This window comes from Rhincodon typus, chromosome 22, assembly GCF_021869965.1.
Source record: "Rhincodon typus isolate 14 chromosome 22, sRhiTyp1.1, whole genome shotgun sequence".
Taxonomy (NCBI): domain Eukaryota; kingdom Metazoa; phylum Chordata; class Chondrichthyes; order Orectolobiformes; family Rhincodontidae; genus Rhincodon; species Rhincodon typus.
The window spans coordinates 29,907,692-29,929,679 of record NC_063353.1 but is presented as its reverse complement, the minus strand read 5'-3'; the positions used below and the strand labels follow the sequence as shown (position 1 = coordinate 29,929,679).

At 38.8% G+C, this 21,988-nt stretch overlaps 1 protein-coding gene across 1 annotated transcript in view; it reads right to left on the bottom strand.

The window, feature by feature from the left end:
• LOC125485733 (LHFPL tetraspan subfamily member 3 protein-like) overlaps positions 1 to 21,988 on the bottom strand; it is an 83,241-nt gene that overhangs the window by 54,157 nt on the left and 7,096 nt on the right. The window contains exon 3 of the mRNA XM_048609964.1: positions 12,422 to 12,658. Coding sequence (XP_048465921.1) covers positions 12,422 to 12,658 — 237 coding nt within the window. The remainder of the gene's footprint in view (positions 1 to 12,421; positions 12,659 to 21,988) is intronic.

Below are 21,988 nucleotides of genomic sequence, written 5' to 3'. Positions count from 1 at the left end.
ACCGCATCCCAAAACCAGTCCAGCTCGTCCCTGCCTCCCTAACCTGTTCTTCCTCCCACCTATCCCCTCCTCCCACCTCAAGCCGCACCTCCATCTCCTACCGACCAACCTCATCCCGCCCCCTTGACCTGTCCGTCCTCCCTGGACTGACCTATCCCCTTCCTAACTCCCTACCTACACTCACCTTTACTGGCTCCATCCCCGCCTCTTCGACCTGTTTGTTTCCTCTCCACCTATCCTCTCCTCTATCCCTCTTCTATCCGCCTCCCACTCTCTCCCTATTTATTTCAAAACCCCCTTCCCCTCCCCCTTTTCTGATGAAGGGTCTAGGCCCGAAACGTCAGCCTCTCTGCTCCTATGATGCTGCTTGGCCTGCTGTGTTCATCCAGCCCTGCACCTTGTTGTCTCTGTATATCATAGTAGTTTTCTTTTCGACTTGTCACTTTTCATATTGTTTACTTTAAGGTTGCACTTTTCCTCATCTTTCCCCATGTACCAATATTCAGGTTCCCTTCCCAACCATGCCTCTGTATTCCACCTTCTTTTATTCTGCGCTTGTCCTTTGCGGTTCGACTCTATGTATCCTTCTCACAACCTTCATGTAACACTCCAGACATTGTACAGAGTACAACTGGTGTTATCAATGCTGAGATGTATGGCCAAAGTACAACGTTATTTCTATTTGCATAACGTGGCTTTAAAATCTGTTTCTCTCTTGTCATCTGCTCCTCCATCATTCAAATGTTCTCTTTTCCTCGGCTGTTAAAAATTTTTCCAAGATATAATCAGGATTAAAAAAAGAGTCATTCAATCTCTATGTAGACTTTTTTTAAGGAAATATGTTGTGTGTTTAGGCTTAACAGTCAGAATATTAGCTTTAAAAGTACGATTCACCAGAGCTTCAAAATCATTTGATAAAACTGAATCTTAAGGTCTTGAATTTCTGTACAATGAACTACCAATAAAAAGAAATGTGCACCCACCAGTGACCAAGAAAGATATTTACACAAAGATTCCTTAGGTCAGCGTATTTGCACAACCATTGGGTAATCATCAATAAAAATACCATATGTGAATGTGAATAACTAAACTCTATAAGAACTGCAATATAGCCTTCTTTACAAGGCAGATTATGCATAAAGCCTGTCATAAACAGGTCATCGTAAAGGGCATCCTCACTCTGAAACTTCTCAGCCTTTTCAAGTGTAACATCACGGAGCTTAGTGGAGGAGGAATTCAATTCATGGTGGTAGGTAATGATGCCAGTAGCATATTGAGGTACCAGGTTAGTGTCTGAACACTTACTTATGTCACCTTGACATCCCTGTGAAATACCACACACTTTCCACCTCTTCCTAATTTCCATAATTCCACAGAGTTAAATTTTATTCATTCTTATTTCTGTCACTTCCTGCAGATACACCAGTTATGGGGTGTCAAAGAAAGAGGAAACAGTTATGAAGAGGAGGAGGAACCAATCTCCTGGCAGGCAAATATTACAGGGAAAGGGGAAGGGATTTAGAGGACCAGTCTATGCATGTGTTGCAGTTGTACAATAAGACTGACTCTACAGATAGCATCACAATGATGGAATGTGGGAAAGAAAGCCCATTGTCCAGAAATAATTTCCAGCAATACAGCCAAGAGAGATCTGCTATGAGACAAAGAATGTTCTGGGAGCCTTTTTTAGTCCATCAGGAGACAGCCTCTTGTTATAATCCTGATGCTCATATGTCATCCTTAAAGAAGCACTCGAGAAAGGCATGTAAAGGCACCCCGGGAAGTTTCATGTTGAGAAGGAGTAGGTTTGAAAGCACTTTGAAATTCACAGTCATAAAAATAGCATATGCACAGATGCTACTTTGTTCTTGAGGAATCTACAACTATGCAGTTATTGGTGCATATGCAGTTCTACAATGATGTTGAAGTGGTTGTCAAGGAATACCATCTTGACCCAAGCTCTTTGTCCACTAGCTTTGCTGTGATGAAACTGCAAATTATGTTCAGGAATCCAACAAGTGTAAATAATATTATTTGAGAAAAGATAACTGATGTCTTACTGGACTAGTAGAAGTGATACTGAAAAACAGCATTAATATTACAGTAATAAATATTGCCAGAAATAGTTTTGTTATTATATTATAATAAAATGTTTTAATGAAATTATAGATAAGAAATATAATGACTTGGTTTTCCCGTTTTCCCTTTAATTTTTCTGATTTCTATAATTTAAAGTTTTGTTTAATCCTTTTCTGCCTGTCAAGCTTTCTACCTTGAATAACAATAAAAAAAATGCTTCAAAATTTCTCTGGCTCCTACCATCCTACCATACCTACAAATACTAAATAATTTGTGTTTATTAACTGAAAACCAAGTTGGTATAATTGATATAAAGAGGTACATTAGGAATTGCACAATGAAGACACCTTGCATTTAATATGGTTGGGTTGACTAAGGTTCTGAAGGATTGTTGTAAAGGAATTTAAGAAGTTTTATGCACATTTCTGGGGTGATTTCTTTAAAAGAGGTCATTGAAAGTTCATGGTGGACATTGGAGGTACTTTTAAAATAAAGTATTTTGTAAATCACGTAATTGATGATAACAGCTTGCTTAACTGTGGACCCATTTGAACAATGACTGGTTTTGTTTTTGTTTTATCTGGTTGATTTGAATGGAAGCCTGCTTAGAATAAGCCCAGTTGGGGGGAAGTTTGCTGTGAACAAGCTGCCTGGTTGATCTCTTCCATTTCTGAAAAGAAAACCATCTAAATCAGTTCAGAGTGAAAGGTACTTGTTCTTGATTAAAAAGGACATCTCAAAATTCTATTTCCTGAGCAAGCTGTCTTTGCCAGACTTCACCCTATAGGGAAAAATGTTTTCCTCAAATCCCCTGCCTTTCACTTTCACAGAGTTCATGGCCCTTCAACTAAGGGGAATAGCTGTCCAAGTTCCTCATAATATTATACACCCCTAATCAGGTTCCCCCTCAACATTCTCTGCTCCAAAGTAAACAATCCAAGCTTATTGAGCCTCTCTTCATCACTGAAATGCTCCAACCCCGGCAAAATCCTGGTGAATCCCTTCTCTAACCCTCCAGTAGAATTACATTCTTCTTACAGTGTGGCGACCAGAACTGCACGTAGTCCTCCAGCTGTGGCCTAACCAATGTTCAGTACAACTCCAACTCTGCTCTTATAATCTATGCCACAACTGATAAAGGCAGGCGTTCCATATGCCTTTTTAACTAACCTCTTAATCTGTCCTGCCACCTTCAGGGACGCTTGGACAAATGCCCAAGATCTTCTATTGAATTAGTTTTAGTTTGATAATAAACCAATAATCACATGTATTAAGACATCTGTTGATATGTTTTTGTGTTTAAGACATGATATAGAAAAGGTAGAAAGTTTTTCTTTACATTATGACCCTGTTTCTCTAGAGTCTGGAGTGACTGTGCACTCCTCCAGCCTCAGCCATAATAATGGTTGTGTTAGAAAATGTTGCAATTGGACAGAAGGATGTATTCTTTCCAATTGGCGGCAAGGCACAGGAGTTTGAGTTCTGGATGCTTCAGTTTACATAGTTACATAATCTGAATAACTTGCCGCTGACAGTGGAAAAGAAAGAGCTTGCATTTGTGTCATGTCTTTCATGACACAAACATTCCAAATGTTGACAGCCAGGTAGCTTGAAACTTCGATTCCCTAAAGTGAATATCTTTCACCTAATCAGCACAAAAACAACACCTTTTTGTTATTTTAATCTTATGTATACAGGATTTCCACAAGTTACCTAACTGCTGAGGAGAACATAAAACTACATACACGTGAAGTATTCTAAAAACCACTGTCCCTAAAGAGTTAAAATTTACCACTTTCCACGCACACCATGGGGACATACAGAGATACAGTCATGCATAATTCTATAATTCAATAAACAGCAGATATATTTTTTCTGTGGTCCTCAGCAGAGGTTTAGCAAAACAATCTATAAAATTATGATTGCTTATCATAATGCTTATCATAATTAAAAAATAACATTTCTTTATTTTCAGTTGACAGATGAGTAGGGCAAATCACACATATTAAAATTCTAAGAATGGAAGTCAATGTTTTCCCATCCAAGTCCTCTTTTAGATGAGGTTTATTAATTAAACATTCCTGCTGGTATTACTGAGGCTTAAATAACATTGCATGCTGACAATGTTGATTGAGCAATGAACAAGATATGATTTGGTATGTTGAATTGACGGGTTTTGTCGGTTTTCAGCGGACATTTAATAAATATCATTGTATCCATTCCAACACCAACTGGTTTAAAAAAAAGTTAAATGACACCTGGGATTTGCTTAAAAGGTTGACTGTATATCTGCATGTGCAATTTATAATTCAGTCATATTTGTTACGATTACATAGGGACTGTTGATGGTTAAAGAGAAATATGAATATCCAGTGTTCAATCAAAAGAAATTACACCACAAGATTTCATTTTTTCAAACAGAAACAAACTTGACCAAATACCAAAAAAAAGCACAAAGCAAGCTGTACAAACTGTATACTATTGAGATCTGTTAAGATACATTGCAAAAATCTGATTCCACAATTTTTGGCTTAAAGGTATAACTTTAATTTTTGGAATGTTTCTTTTAAGCTAGAGATTAAAGTGTTCAATATAGATAAATGGAAACACTTGGTCGAGGAACTGATATACAGATCTGGGGTTATTATGGTTGAACTAATCATAGCAAAAAAGCTAAATCTTACACATCTTTCAGTTGATAGTGAGAAAACTTAAATAACAAACAAAACATAAATATCTCTTGGCCATTTAGTAGAGTCAGGGCATCCATCATTATTACAACAATAGATTTAAATTATTTATGCATTTCCCAAAGAAGGAAACATTAGGTAAAGAAGGGAATTCCTTGGTGAACTAGCAATTCTGGGAAGATAACTGGAAAATTCATTGGAGATATAAATTATTCATATGGGTGACACACTCAAAAGGATTGCTTTGAAGGTAAAAGATAGTTAATGTACATTTCTACTTGGAGCATCCCACATTGGGCACATTGTCATGGAGACGGGTTGTGGGGGGCGGGGGCGCGCAATGGGGGTTCCTTAGGTTTAATTTATCTGTTTCTGTGTGTGTACATGCTTGTTTGTACAACAGAAGTAGGAAGTCAGTAGTCCAGTTTAGGAACTGAGAGACACAGTTTCAGCTTACCAATCCAAGGAAGCCAGTGAGATAAATGTAAGCAAGGCTTGCATCATAAGCAGAGAAATGCTGACATAACAGTTAAACAGAATGCAGGTGGAACTTTGAGTTCAGTTTGAAGACAAAATTTAGAGTGGTGGACGCTGCCTATATGGACTTCAGCAAGACATTTGACAAGGTAGATGGGTTAGTAAGATTAGATCACATGGAATCTAGGGAAAGCTAGCCATTTGGATACAAAATTGACTTGAAGGCAGGTGACAGAGGATGGTGGAGGCTTATTTCTCGGACTGTAGACCTGTAACTAGGGGTGTGTTGCAAGGATCAGTGCTGGGTGCAATGCTTTTTGTCATTTATGAAAATGATTGGGATGCAAATAAGGGAGGAATGGTTAGTAAGTTTGCGGATGACACCAAAATTGGTGATGTAGCGGACAGTGAAGAAGGTTATTTCACAGTATAATGGGACCTTAATCAGATGAACCAATGGGCCAAGGAGTGGCCGATGGAGTTTAATTTAGATAAGTGTGAGGTGTTGCATTTTGAAAACGCAAATCAGGGCAAGACTTATACAATCAGTAGGGTCCTGGGGAGTGTTGTTGAAAGAAAAGAGACCTTGGGGTTCAGGTTCATAGTTCCTTGAAGGTGGAGTCACAGGTAGACAGGGTAGTGAAGTAGACGTTTGGTACATTTGCCTTTATTGGTCAGTGCATTGAATATAGAGGTTGGCAGGTCATGTTGCAGTATTGGGTTAGGCCACTTTTGGAATACTGCATTCAATTCTGGTCTCTATGCTATAAGAATGATGTTGTGAAACTTGAAAGAGTGCAGAAAATATTTACAAGGATGTTGCTGGAATAGGAGGGTTTGAGCTATAGGGAGAGGCTGTGTAGTCTGGGGCTGTTTTCCCTGGAACGTTGGAGGCTGAGTGGTGACCTTATAGAGGTTTATAAAATCATGAGGGGCATAGATAGGGTGAATAGATGAGGTCTTTTGCCCAGGTGGGTGAATACAAAACTACAAGACATCAGTGAGAGGGGAAAGATATAAAATGGACCTAAGGAGCAAAATTTTCACACAGAGGACGGTGCGTGTATGGAATGAGCTACCAGAGGAAGTGGTGGAGGCTGGTACAGTTACGACATTTAAAAGGCATCTGGGTTGAGTACATAAATGGGAAAGGTTTAGAGGGCCCTGGGCCAAAATGGTGGCAAATAGGACTATATTAATTTAGGATATCTGGTCGACATGGATGAGCTGAACTGAAGGCTGGTTCTGCGCTGTATAACTCTATGACTCTATGAAAAATAAAGTCTGCTAAGAGCTGTGAAACAGCTGTCGACCAAGGATAGAACTATTAGAAACCAGGGGTGTTTCTAAATTTCTGCTTAAGTTGTAGCACAAGAATTGAAAATGAAGTTCAGGCTGGAGCAGAGAGGTCTACAGTTGTGGGATTTTGGAGAAAAGTTGGAGGATCATTTTACCAAAAATAAGAGAGTCCCCATAAAATCTCATAATAGCTGCAAAACAAGGAGACATTAAAGTGAATTCCAAAAAGCTGTGAAAAATTTGGTTTGGTCCAGAAAGTGTAGAAACTATTAAGACTTTTGAAATTTTGAAGTAGAAATAGGAACTATATTTATATACTCTTAGATATTAATAGTATACAGTTTGTACAGATTGCTTTGTTCTGTTCTATGTACAGTAAAGTTTCTTTTTGCTTGAAAACATGAAATTCTGTGGTGTAATTACTTTAGGTTGATCACTGGGTGTTTGAATTCCTCTTTAATCATCAACAGTCACTCCTGTGGTCATAACAAATATAATTGAGGTAAAATCTACATATCCAGCTAAACACTATATCTATGGAACCAGGCTATATTTAGCACACAGAGGATTTGTGAACATTATTAATACATAATATACAACAGATTTATAGATATCTGCCATATTAAAGATGTAAAATAGTGTACCATTATTAATAGAGTTTTTGGTGTAAACCATGCTTCATGTCATTTCTGCCTTTTTGGCACATTTAAAATTTTTTACTGTTGGGTTAAAAATGGATGATGTGAATCCACAACTGGTAGGCATTTATAATTTTTGTGGAGCATATATAAAGAAATCGGTTGGGGTGTCAGATGGTAATCTAAACAAACCCACCACATTTCCAATGGGAGTTATGGGCTAGACTAACTTGTAGATTTATATGGCACCTCTTAGAAACACCTAGTAATATTCCATCTACAATTACTTGCTTTAAAGTGTGGTAATTATTAGCAAGGCAAATGCAAAACAAGCTCTACGTACAGAGTCACCAGGGCCTGTTTTGTTAATTTTTAAACTAGCTCTGAACATTAAAATTGAACTGTCAAGAAAGATTATGGTGCTATGGACCAAGAGTATGATGTTGTATTATTCTGGAATGAGTTTACTTTCTCAGTGACAAACATATGAAAACACGAAATAGCAACAGAAGTAAACCATCTGGCCCCTTGAGCTTGCTCCAAAGTTCAATAAGATCTTGGATGATCTGTTTGTGCTTTGAATTCAACAATTTCCATCTACTCCCGATAACTTTTGATTCCATTGCTTAACAAGAATCTATCTACCACGACCTTAAAAATATTTAATGACCTCACTTCCACCACTTCTGAGGCAGAGAGTTCCAAAGTTGCACAACTGTCTGAAAGAAATGTCACCTCTGTCCTAACATATCATTTATAAAAGGTCCAAAATACATTGAACTCAGGTTTTGAGATACAAATATTTAACTTGTTTGTTTAAAATTCCTTTATACATCATTTCAGCAAAGACATTAACCCAGTTAAAATAATTATGTTGATATCTCATTAAAAGCAATGACAGAACGTCAGATAAAAGTATCAAACATTTGAATGCCAGTCTCCTGTGGCATGACTTCACCTCCTCAAATATTGTAAAACCTCTTCATAATTGAGCAATAAATAGCACAACACCTACAGGTACCTTCAGGGATGGGTAGCTGACATACACTAGCTTGGAATTTTCTGGATTGCTTTTTACATAGAAATTACACTGAACTTTGATTTCTGCAAAAAATCACCCTGATTTAATTTTGGAGCTTAATTTTCAGCAAGGTTCATTTACTTTTTCAAATGTTAAACTTTGGTGTAATATTGCAATGCCACCAATTGAGAAATATGGCACTATGAATGTGAGTGTTAGGAGTCGTTTTACTGGCAATGATTGTTTTAAAACTCACCAAAATCCATAATAAATCTTCAACTAGTTCCGACTTCCCTACAGTATAACTAAGTCTGCATGATGTTCTTTGCGGCACTCTTAAATAATACACTGATCTGCTGGATACGACTGGCACACATGGCTGAAGCACTGTTGCTCCAAGACAGTCAGCCAAGTTTGTACCTAGGGAGCTATGCTTCTCATTTTATAAATGAAACATCCCACAGCTCACCAGTGCTACCTATCACTCTGGGGAAAAGCATATTGATGTCATAGGAAAAACCCCCTGCACAAGCCTGGATACAAGAACTGTCACTCCAGATTCTTCAATTAAATGATGATCAATCCCAGTAACTTATCTTTTGATCCATACCTTTGAGTTTTGGATCGATGTCTCTATAGCCCTTTTCCAGTGGATGTCTTTGAATCCACAGAGGAACATTTTATTAATTGCTATGTACAATATTATACGGTTTTGGTTGACATCACCAAGTTTATAAGAATTGGTGTATGAGCTAATTCAATTGGGTTGGTTCTACTTAATCAATGAATATTCTGAAAACAAACAAGAAAGTAAAATCAATAGCTGCTCTGCTGGTTGCCAGTGATTGCAAAGTCCAACGATGTTACAGCTCAATGAATTCAAACCCGAGAGATCCAGATCTCAAACAACTGAATCAAGCACAGAAACTTAATTTCAGTTATAGCAGTATGATTAGTTTTTGGATAAAATGAAACATTGTTTTTTCTTTAGAATGATTGACTTTGGAACAGTGTGCAGCCTTTGATTATGCAGCTATGCACAATAAACATCAATTTCATATCAAAATGACTGGAAAATGGGAGAAAGGTCAGGAAATGATGATGTGTTGAAAATATGTTAATCTTCTGTCAAACTCCCATCCTATCCACAGCTGGGATTTAGCTCAAGGTCCAGAAAATCATCTGAAATCTAGAGATACCAGATGCCAGCCTTCCTTGGAATTTTACCAGAGGGTCTTGCCTAGGATCTTGTGCTGCAATGGCACTGTCCCTATCTCTAGAGCAAGAGGCACAGGTTCTGCTTCAGGAGGTGTGTAATAACATCTCTGACCTGGTTGATCAGAAGATATCTTGAAGGACTAGCCTGAGGTAGAAGCTCTGTTCGCCTCAAGTGTAGTTCCTTTTTCATTGCTCCCTGAAGCACGTTTGATGGCCAATATAAACCTGCTAAGTGAGGTATACTTTGCTCTTGACTGCCAGAATTGGAGCCATGCAAATTTTTATCCATTGCACACAATTAACTTCTGACCTACAAGACTGCCTCAAAATGCTACTAATATAACCAAGAACAATGTGCACTGAAGTGGCCAAGTTTACATTCAATTTTTCAAATGGATAAAGGCATAGATATTTTCATTCAAATTCTGCAAGACTAATCATGGTTCTTTTTTGTAGGGATAGCTTAAATTTAAATATTCTGGATAAGTTCCAGGCATCAAAAGCACTTTTGTTTGGGTCCTCAGCAATTGTTGATTGGGAAATCATCCACTGATACCAGATTTATGAAGTCTATTAAATTTGTCAGTGTTAGACTGTTGACAAAAATAACCATGCTCCTTAACGGGTGAAAAAATCCAATTTGATAACCATAGTTTAAATAGATTGAGATGGGTACAATTGTACCCAATGTATTACTCAAAAATAGCATAATTTCTAACTGCTATACTTTGTGTGAAAAAGTATGAAATCAAAATATTTTAGAAGATCGACTCATTTTTTGACTTGATGAGTAAACAATTTAGCTTATTATTGTGTTTTTTGTGTAGAAACTAGACATTATTTCAGAGACAGATAGAACTGAGTTAAATCCTGAGTGATAGTTATAGTATTTCTCCTGAATGCAAGTAGAGTGTAGGAATTATTTTGTTGTAGAAGCTGTCGCTTTGGGAGAGATTAATTTGATTGCAACTGAAAGAAAAACAAAATGTTATCTCTCACTGAATGTTACTGTGGACCACAGGCCAATACAATTAATATCCATAATTACCATTAATCCATAATTTATTTATTGTTCAACAATGGTTTAGGAAATAGGATGTAAGGTTCGATCAGCTTTTCAAAGTTCTGTTTATTTTGCTATTCATGAACAAATAGAGAAAAAAAAAACCAAGTGACTTGGTTAGAATCCACGCAATACTCGGTTACACAGGGGATTGAATTGAATTGATTCAATAAATGGCCTCTCCTCCGTGTCTTTATGATGTTGTTTTGATACTGGAGGAAAAAAAAGAGGTTTCATCACCGTGAAGTGACCATTACACCTATCATCTGCATACCTATTTATTATATTCCTAAGAAGGACCTGCATATTCATCCTGTTTACTATATATTCTCACTAGCAGAGTAGAAGTTTATGTTGGCAGTTTTTATGTGCAATTAAAATTTTACATAAATATACAGATTTGGAAAATTTACTGGATCCACATTGCTGAATTGTAAAGTTTTCATGGCACCTCCAATTTGAATGAAACATGACATTGGTATTGTCACAAAGACAATTCATATTTTAATATTGTTTGACGGATGTAGGTTTTGAAGGATTGTAGAAAAAGGAATTTATTTCAAGTTTTGTGGGTGTATTTAGCATGGTTTCTTCAAAAGAGAGCATTGAAAGTTCACAGGATTTGAAATTATTTTAAACACGGCTTCTTGTAAATCACATAACTGATGATATCTTATTTTGTTGTACACCCTAAGCAGATGTTTTTGAATACTGACTGGTTCTTGTTTTATCCTTTGATTTGGAGGGAAGTCTACAAAGAGCAAGTTGAGTGGGAGGAAAGTTCATTATGAGCAAGCTGCCGAGTTGATCTCTTCCATATTGGAAAAGAAAATCATCTATCAATGCAGGGTGAAACCTGTTTGTTTTTGGAATAACTTACTGAAAAAACATTTCAAAATTATATTTCCTGAGCAAGATGTGTCTGCAAGACTGGAGAGAAAACTAAGCAGGATTGACTACACTTGATCACATGTGCCGTAACATCAGAGCATCAGACTCTAAAGCATCCCACACCTTATCCCTTCGCCTTCAAGAATAACCCATTGGACAACAATTTTTTTTATATTGCCAATATCTGCAGAGAAATATGTTTCTTTCTCTTTTTCTGAACAGAACAAATGTGTCGGGGATATTTAGAGGGATAAACATTTATTCTTCTATGTTACTGACCGTGTATATTAAATGAATGTTGAATCTTTATTGAACAGTTTTGTTTTGATAATAAACCGAGAATTCTGATATTAAGAAACCTGGTTGATAGATAATATTGAGAACAAAAATATTTTTTATGTTGTGGCCTGTCATGTAATGTGACTGAAGCGACAATGCACTCCTTCAGCCTCAGTTCCAATAGTATTGATCACAAACAAATGAGCCCAGGTGGTAGAAATACTTGTCAATGAATCAAAACCAAAATCAGTACATTCTTTATAAAACAGTGATACCCAAATCAACGTAACAATTGCACAGTGCAACCAAATGGATTAGCTACAGAAACCAAATTCCTTTTCCAAGAAAAATATGAAAATAACGCCAACATTCCTTTTAATAAATTTCTAAAGGTATGGAAATACACCTTATAATTAACACATTCTTGCATTAAAACATATATTTCTTCCAGATTCTAAACAGATTCTGATAAAAATTTAAAGTTCAGAAATCTAAAGCACCGAAGTATTATTTTATTGCCGACTTAAAAATTGTTAAATGTGATAATAAAATCCGTGGATATATATATTCTGGTCCTCTTTAAAATGTTTAAACGTTACAGTAACGGATCAATAAACTTTCCAAGCTGAGAAAATTGGTATTTGTAGCTTAGTTTTGAGATTAACTTGCTTTACGATGTAAATCATGCTTTAAATATTTTAGGGTCACTTGATTAAAATAATTTTAATTCTTCATGATTTGATATGACTGTAAAAAGAAATCATACCTTTGGTATCCACTTTGAAGTCCTCTGGCAATAAGCCATCTTGTCTGTTGCCGAGGACAAATGCCAGAAACGAAAGAATGAGCGCATCTAAGATTCCAATAATAGCCAGAATGTAGGCCCAGCGAACAGAGCAGGCACCAAGTGTATACTTGTCTGTTTTCTCACCACACATGCGCTTTACTTCATCTGAATCCCAGCCATCTGGGAAAATCATGCAGCCCAAGATCAAGCAGGCAGCTGAAAAAAAGAAATCAAGAAGTTACAAAAATGCATACCATAAAACTTGCCACTTATGTACGGATCTCAAACTTTAGAATAGGATGACCACATGCATGTTAATCAGATCTCAATTCATGATTGGTTTATTTTATTGTTATCTTTGTTCAACCTTCTTAACGTATTTTTAGGATATTCAAACTTTTGGAATTTTTTACGATGTTCATCATTGCATTCAGCAATACAGCATTAACACTATCTACCTAATTTCAGTGATTTTTAGATGTGGATATAACATATCAACTTAGGTTTGGTATATATTTCTCAAAACTCAGAGACCTAATTAATTCCTGTTTCCTTGCTAAAATTTAATATACACTTGTCAGGAATAAAACTATTCAATTTTGGATAAAAAACTCTGACGCCCCCCCCCCCCCCCCCCCCACCCGCCCCCCATAAATAATGAACCAAACAATAGACTGCACACATTTTCACAATATCTGTATTTTATTACACTGCCTGCAATAATACGTAAGGGCCATGATTTAATAGTCAGCAGAGAAGGAATGGTGCTCATCACCACCTTCAAAGAAAACTGCCGACCTAGGTTACTGTAGCATGAATTTTATCTTTCCCATTGTTAATCTGAATTTGGCCCAAGTCAAGAGACATCTAAGAGTCCAGTAACAGTGATGTTATCACAGAGTAACTAACCAATCACACTGAAGATTTCTCACAGACAGCAAATCAAGAAATAATTGGCATAGATTTCTTTTAATTTCAATTTAACTTCAACTTTTCTTCAATTAAGAAGAAAACTTTACATTTTCAAAGGCTTCTAACAACAATATTGCAATATAAAATGGGAAGTTCTCATGAATTGAGACTTAAAGATGACGATCTGTGGGGACATAAGCATTACACCTCTGGAGGACTAGAGAATTAATGAACAATAACTTTTGGATTTACATTGGATGTAATGCAAAGAAACAGGCCAAGGAACCCAACCGGTCCATGTCTTTCTGCTCCACTTGAACCTCCTCCCATCATTCCCTAAATTTGTGGTCAGAATTCTCTATTAACATCTCCCTCATGTGTTTGACTAGCTTCCCCTTAAATGCACCTACATTATTACTTTAAAGTGTCATCTCCATGTGGTAGCAAGTTCCATATTCTCATCATTCATTGAGAAGTAAGATTTCATGTTTAACTGAATAGGTGCTGAAGCTAGAAGCTGTGTCAGTGCCACAGGGTAATGAAGCTAAACATTGACTGCATCATTATGAAAATCACAGATCCAGCTTAATGAATTTCCAGTTCATTTACCAAATACAGTGCTAACAAATGAGTAGAAATGTCATTGAACTGAAGGAGGATATTCAGCCCTTTATGTCCATGCTGAATCATTTGGAAATTTTCTTAAATCTTAATTGGTTTGTGAAAGGACACACCAATTTTAGTTTCTATAATCACTTCCATGAAATACTAAGTAAATGAAAATTTTACCTGGCAAATGATATTTAAAGACTCACTTACATTTATTCCTAGATTCAAGATACAAGAAAAATTTAACCCTTAATTGATGCGAGCTAGCTTAGGATACACAGTAAACAGAACAATGGTAGGGATGTCACAACTGCATCTGACCTACCTTTATCTAACTTGGCATATGTGGCTGTTTTATACCTGTGTGTCAGCTGTGGTTCAAATGGTATTGTTCTTGCCCCTTAGCAAGAATGTTTTGGGTTCAAATCCCACTCCAGAGATCTGAGGAGAACAAAATCTAGGTTGCCATTCCATTGCAGTGCTGAGGGAATACTGAAGTCCTCCCAGAGGAGCCGTCTTTCAAATCAGATATTAGGCTGAGACCTGGCCTCTTACTAAGATGGGTGCAATAGAACTATTTTGAAGAATGACAGGGAGTTACCTTTGGCGTCCTGGCCAAAATTGATCCCTCAATTTAAAAAAAATCACAAAAACAGATTATTTTGTAGTTATCACACTGACCAAAATCTTCTTCAGACAGAAACTGCATGCTGACCTGTATACATTTAAAAAGGCAAGATTTACAATTCCACATTCAGAAAAATCATTTCAAGCTGAAATCCACACAAAGATCCACAAATCTGCACAGAGGATACATTCCTAATTATGGCAGTAGCTATCATATCATAGAATCATAGAATTGTACAAGTGAGCAGAAGCCCTTCAAAAACTACAACAAAAACTACCCTAAATCTACACTAGTCCCACTTTCCAGTAACTGGCTCACAGCCTTGAATTTTACAACATTTCAAGTGCTTGCTCATCCAAGTACTTTTAAAAGTTGTAAGGTTTTCTGCTTCAGCTACACTCCCAGTGTATTCCAGATTTCCAACACCTTCTGGGTGAAAAGAGTTTCCTCAAGTCGCCTCTAAACCCCCTTGTTATTGACCCTTCAACTAACAGGAACAGCTGCTTTCTATTCAACTTGTCCTTGTCCGTCATAATCTTAAAGACCCCTATCAGGTCTTCTATTAGCCTTCACTGCTCTAAAAAAAACAACCCGAGCTTATTCAGCCTCTCTTCATAGCTAAACTGCTCCATCCCACACAGCATCATGGTGAATTTCTCTGCATCCCTTCCAATGTTATCACATCCTTTCTATAGTGTGGTGACCAGAACTGCACACAATACTCTAGCTGTGGCCTGACCAAAGTTCCAACATAATTTCCCTGCTCTTATAATCTATGCCATTACTGTTAAAGGCAAGCATCCCATATGCCTTCATGACTACCCTTTTAACTTGTACTGTTGTGTTTAGGGATCTGTGGACAAGCATCCCACGATCACTCTGTTCCTCTGTGCTTCCTGGTGTCCAGCCAATCGTTGAGAAAGACCTTGTCTTATTACTTCTACCAAAATGCATTACTTCACAGGTCAATGGGATCATCGGAGCCATGGGATCGTCAGGTGAAGGCGGTAGTTAGGTGATGGTTTTTTGGTGGAACATAGAAGAGTACAGCACCTTTGGCCCACGATGTTGTGCCAACCTATTATCCTGCTCTAAGATCAAAACTAACCTGCATACCCTTCATTTTACCACCATCCATGTGCCTATCCAAGAGTCGCTTAAATGTCCCTAATGTATCTGGCTCTACTACCACTGCTGGCAGTGCATTCCACGCACCCACCACATTCTGTGTAAAGAACCTACCTCTGAAATCTCCCCAAATATTCCTCCAAATCACCTTAAAATTATGCCCCCTTGATTAGCCATTTCCGCCCTGGGAAAAAGTCTCTGACTATCCACTCTATCTATGCCTCTCATCATCTTGTACACCTCTATCAAGTTACCTCTCATCCTTCTTCACTCCAATGAAAAAAGCCCGAGCTCCCTCAACCATTCCTCATAGGACCTGCCTCCATTCCAGGCAGCATCCTGGTAAATCTCCTCTGCACACTCTCTAAAGCATCGGCATTATCAGCAACTCCACAAATCTTCATGTCATCTGCAAACTTACTCATCAGATCACCCACATTTTCCTCCAGATCATTTACATATACTGCAAGCAACAGGGGATCCCTTTGGAACACCACTAGTTACCAGTCTCCATGCTGAAAAACACCCTTCAACTGCTACCTTCTGTCTTCATAACCAAGCCAGTTTTGTATCCATCTAGCTAGCCACCTTGAATCCCATGTGATTTTAGTTTTAGTCCCATGCCTGTGGGACTTTATCAAATGCCTTACTAAAGTCCATATAAACTACATCCACAGTCCTTCCCTCAATTAGCTTTGTTACCTCTTCAAAAAAAATTCAATCAGGTTGGTGAGACATGACCTTAACTAGTCCATTTTCTCCCAAATGTCCATATATCTTGTCCCTCAGTATCTTCTCCAAGGGCTATCCCACTACAGACATCAGGCTCACCGGCCTTTAATTTCCTGGATTATCCCTGCTTCCTTCCTTAAACAAGAGAACAACATTAGCAAATGTCCAGTCCTCTGGAACCTCGCCTGTGGTCAAAGAGGATGTGAAGATATCTGCTAATTCCCGAGCTATTTCTTCCCTTGTTTCTCGCAGTAACCTGGGGTAGATCCCATCTGGCCCTGGGGACTTGTCTACCTTAATGCAATTTCTAATACCCAAAACTTCCTCCTCCTTCACTATACTGACATTCTCTAGAGTATTCACACACTCATCCCTTACCTCAACATCAGTCACGTGCTTCTCCTTGGTGAATACCAATACAAAGTAATCATCAAAAATCTCTCCCACTTCCTGTGGCTCCATGCATAACTTCCCTCCTCTGTCCTTGAGTGGGTCTACTCTTTTTCTTGCTACCCTCTTTTCTCTAATATATGCATAAAAGTCTCAGAGCACCAAAGTGGGTTTTTTTATACCTTCTTGGCACTTGGCAACTTCAGTGGCTGCCCCAAAATTCTTTCTTAAGATGGTGTGACAGGCACCAGTTAGCACCTGCACTCCTGAACAAAAGCCCAGCCTTTGAAGGCACTTTCTCCCAAGGTGGGTGCATACAGCCAGGAAATTCCCTGGCTCCCATTACCCTTCTCTATGTTGAACGTCCAGCCATAGTCACTGCAAGAAACACATAATGTAGCTTGGCTGAGAGTCCAGACATCTGTTATTCTTTTGAAACGGTTGCATCCAAGGGAAAACATTCTTTGAATGATAGCTTTTTTCTCTTAGATCTATTTTGTCAATGCACAATGCTTATTTACAGAAGATAAAGATGTGTCAAGTGCTTGCAGCTTCTGCTCTAAAGGACTGATGGCTGACATTTTTATAGAACAATATTAAGAACAATTTTTAAAGAGTTTTATAAATGAAATACTTCTTTAAAACACTTTCTCAGTCATGCATTATTACTGTGGAATTTATTGACTCTATACTGTACATACTGAATGAATGGGAGTGCCATAGGGTATATGTGGCCATTGGGGTGGTTTGATGGGCCTAGGTATGACCTTTTGAACTTACTTTTCAAAATGTTCCCTCATTGAGGCTGTGGTTCATGACACTTTGGAAGGGCAGCAAACAATAAGTCCTTAAAAAAGCTGGTCTGACTTCACAGAACTTACGAAGGATTAAGAAATGTCTATATCTGCAATCAAGCCAGTCAAAGTGAGAGTTTGGGATGCAGATTCGCAACTGTTACTAACTCACACTCTTATCCCACATGGCCAAAAATTGGAGGCACTGCAAATTTTGAAATCAGGTCCTGTTAGCCATTTTGAAAGGCGTGTAGAGTCCTTTGACTCTGAGAAAATCCAACCCAATATTTCAAAGAGTGCTTCATTGGTTATACATCATTTTTGGACACCCTGAACTCATGAAACACATCATAAGAGTGTAAAATTTCTTTTGTTCTTTATGTAACTCTGCATACATGAAGCAATACAGCTTAGCTGTCAGCAGCATATGGTAATGTTTTAAATTTCATGGACATGTACACTTACCCTCCTGACAAACAGTAAACAGATTGCATCACCAGTGATATTGAGTACCATGTATTCTTTCATTGCTTTATGATATAATCATATCAATAGCCATATAATCAATCCTTCATAACTCAGTCATGCTCAAGATAACCTCCATTATTTCACGTTCGTGCTCAGTCACAGTGTTTCTCAAGTCACTCTTCATTTTAGTGAATCTTGAAATTAATCAATATTATGGTGCACTTTTCCATCAATCAAAACATATCATTGACAGCTGAGACTGCTTAGGGCTTTAATAGCTTCCCAACAAAAATAACATGTGCTATACTGACGTGGTCTCTTTGTACTTGTTCTGTTTATTTCTCCTTTTCATCTTTGCGTGTTGTCAGGTCATGCCTATTTTTACCCACGATGACAATGACTGGATTTGAGGGTGATGATTGATCTTTGTCTCCATGCATCAGCTGGAAACAGGTGTCTCTTCTCTTCTATAGAAAGGCATTGAGCCTATATCCACTGAGCCTGACTTTCCTCACTACATTTGCTGGGCTTTGGACATTAAATGTATGTACTGTCACTCCTGTGGTAAGGGTCAGAAGTCACACGACACCAGGTTATAGTCCAACAGGTTTATTTGAAATCACAAGCTTTCGGAGCGCTGCCCCTTCGTCAGCGCTCCAAAAGCTTGTGATTTCAAATAAACCTTTTGGACTATAACCAAATGTCGTATGACTTCTGACTTTGTCCACCCTGATATATCAGAATTCAAATGTGTTAACAATTTTTAATATAACTCCATAAATCATGTCTATTAATCCATTAACCCACTAATTCGTGATTATAAAACTAACTGCAGATTTCCATGTACTAGCCAGCCCCCATTCAAACTAATTCAGGGGCTCACTACCGTATCAGATTACAACCTCTTCAATTTGCGGTTACACGCCACTTGAAAGTGCACTCATGCATAACGCACTATGTAAACAACCCCATTTAAACAAGACCGACATTTCAAAGGTGCAGTCAGGCGTGACGGCTAACAAAGCTGCGCAGACACTACAGGATGGAACCTTTTTGCACCCCCACACCAAAAACAGTGTTATTTGATATTAAAATCCAACTGAATAGCTGCTATTACCAAGTCGTTTATCTTCTCCCTCCAGCTAGAGTGACTCCAAGTATCAGTCAAAGGTGATAATTGGATAGCCCTGCTGACTTTTCCTGTATATTATGTAGCTAGGTACTTGTCCCAAGTTTTTATTCAATATGTATATAAAACTTTACCCCACTAATAGAACTAACAAATGCTATGCAGCGTATGTACGCAACCTTTAACTTACTAATAAAACGGCGCTCTGTCCAGACCCACACGACCTTGAAAGAATGAATGAATGATAGTAAATAGAACCCACAGATGGACGCAACCACGAAACTAACTAAACAATATTAACACCCTTTGAATTATGCAAGGAGACTCTAATCTCATTAAAATAACCATTAACTCTCAACAATAAATGGTAACATTTAGCGATAACAAGGTGTAGAGCTGGATGAACACAGCAGGCCAAGCAGCATCAGAGGAGCAGGAAAGCTGACGTTTCGGGCCTAGACCCTGCTTCAGAAATGACACCTTGTTATCTCAGATTCTCCAGCATCTGCAGTTCCAACCATCCCGGTAACATTTAGCACATGTTTAAACCATCTCCGATTTCCTGCAAAAGAGTTTTTGTACAATGTCTACTGCTTAACATCCAACTATTAGAATGTTAATGTATACTTGAATTCTGTATAAAATGGCTGCTTTTGAGCTATGAGAGACAACAAAGTGTAGAGCTGGATGAACACAGCAGGCCAAGCAGCATCAGAGGAGCAGGAAAGCTGACGTTTCCGGTCCAGACCCTTCTTCAGAAATGGGGGAGGGGAAGGGAATTCTGAAATAAATAGGGAGAAAGGGGGAGGCGGATAGAAGATGGATAAAGGAGAAGATAGGTAGAGAGGAGACAGACGGGTCAAGGAGGCGGGATGAGGCTAGTAGGCAGGAGATGGGGGTGGGGCTTGAGGTGGAAGGAGCAGATAGGTGGGAGGACAGGTTAGGGAGGTGGGGACGAGGTGGGCTGGTTTTGGGATGTGGTAGTGGGAGGGGAGATTTTGAAGCTTGTGAAGTCCACGTTGATACCATTGGGCTGCAGGATTCCCAAGCGAAATTTGAGATACTGTTCCTGCAACCTTCAGGTGCATTGTTGTGGCACTGCAGGAGGCCCAGGATGGACATGTCGTCCAAGGAGTGGGAGGGGGAGTTGAAATGGTTCATGACTGGAAGGTGCAGTTGTTTAGTGCGAACCAAGCGTAGGTGTTCCACAAAGCAGTCCCCAAGCCTCCACTTGGTTTCCCCAATGTAGAGGAGGCCACAACGGGAACAGCGGATGCAGTATACCACATTAGCAGCTGTGCAGGTGAACATCTGTTTGATATGGAAGGTCTTCTTAGGGCCTGGGATGGGGGTGAGGGGGGAGGTGTAGGAGCAGGTGTAGCACTTCCTGCGGTTGCAGGGAAAAGTGCCGGGGGTGGTGGGGCTGGTGGGGAGTGTGGAGCGGACAAGGCAGTCATCCAGAGAGTGGACCCTCCGTTGACCAGATAAGGGTGGGGAGGGAAAAATGTCTTTGGTGGTGGGGTCGGATTGCAGATGGCGGAAGTGTCAGAGGATGATGCGTTGGATCCGGAGGTTGGTGGGGTGGTACGCGAGGACAAGGGGGATTCTGTTTTGGTTATTATTGCGGGGAGGGGGTGTGAGGGATGAGTTGCGGGAAATGCGAGAGGCACGGTTGAGGGCGTTTTCGACCACTGTGAAGGGGAAGTTGAGGTCCTTGAAAAACGAGGACATCTGGGATGTCCGGGAGTGGAATGCCTCATCTCGGGTGCAGATGCGGTGGAGGCGAAGGAATTGGGAATAGGGGATGGCCTTTTTGCAGGAAGGTGGGTGAGAGGAGGTGTACTCTAGGAGCTGTGGGAGTCGGTAGGCTTGAAATGGATATCGGTTTCCAGGTGGTGGGCTATGATTTTGGGGAATTCTATTTCGTCTTACACTGTGCTGCTGTGAAGGTGCAATAAAGAAGCTATTTTTGCCACTCACTGATCCTGGTCGTCTGGTTCTTTGAACACGATCTCACAACACCCATCCAACACCAGCACCTCCACATCAATCCTATGGTAGATATTTAATATGACCATTTCTCACCTGGTTTCTATTCTGTATTAGCCACAAGTAGTGTCCTAATGCAATCTTCAGGCCTTCCAAACAAATACTTGCTGATACTGCCATGAAAAGTCTAACACATATTAAAATCAGCAATCACATGATAGAAATCCCTAAATGCTATGTTTTATGCTTTCATGGCACACAAGTAAAAGAAGTTGCACAAATGAAATATTTTACCTTGGTGGAGGTACCTAGGTAGGCAGCTGGTACCTAGGAGGTGGCTGGTACCTAGCCAGCCTGAAGAAATTTTGAGAGAAGTTACAGCAAACAATGAAGATTCCGATGAAGGATTTTCATTGACTTGAAATGTTAATTCAACTTCTGTTCACAGATGCTGCCTGATCTGCTCAGTATTTCCAGCACTTTAAGAGTTTTAACATATTTTGAAGAGACACGGACATTGAAGATATTATCTCTTCCAAAAATATTACAGCCATATGGATTCTATAAATAGGTTTGTAGCTTAAACAAAAAGACTCAATTATTTACAACAAGATGGTAACTTCAGCAAAGCAAAATTAAACAGTAATCTAATTGATGTCTAAGATTTTAATCCAATAACCTTTGTTTTCAGCCTCATTCACACAAGAGACAACAAACTCCCCAGGAAGGTGTAGAGCTGGATGAACACAGCAGGCCAAGCAGCATCA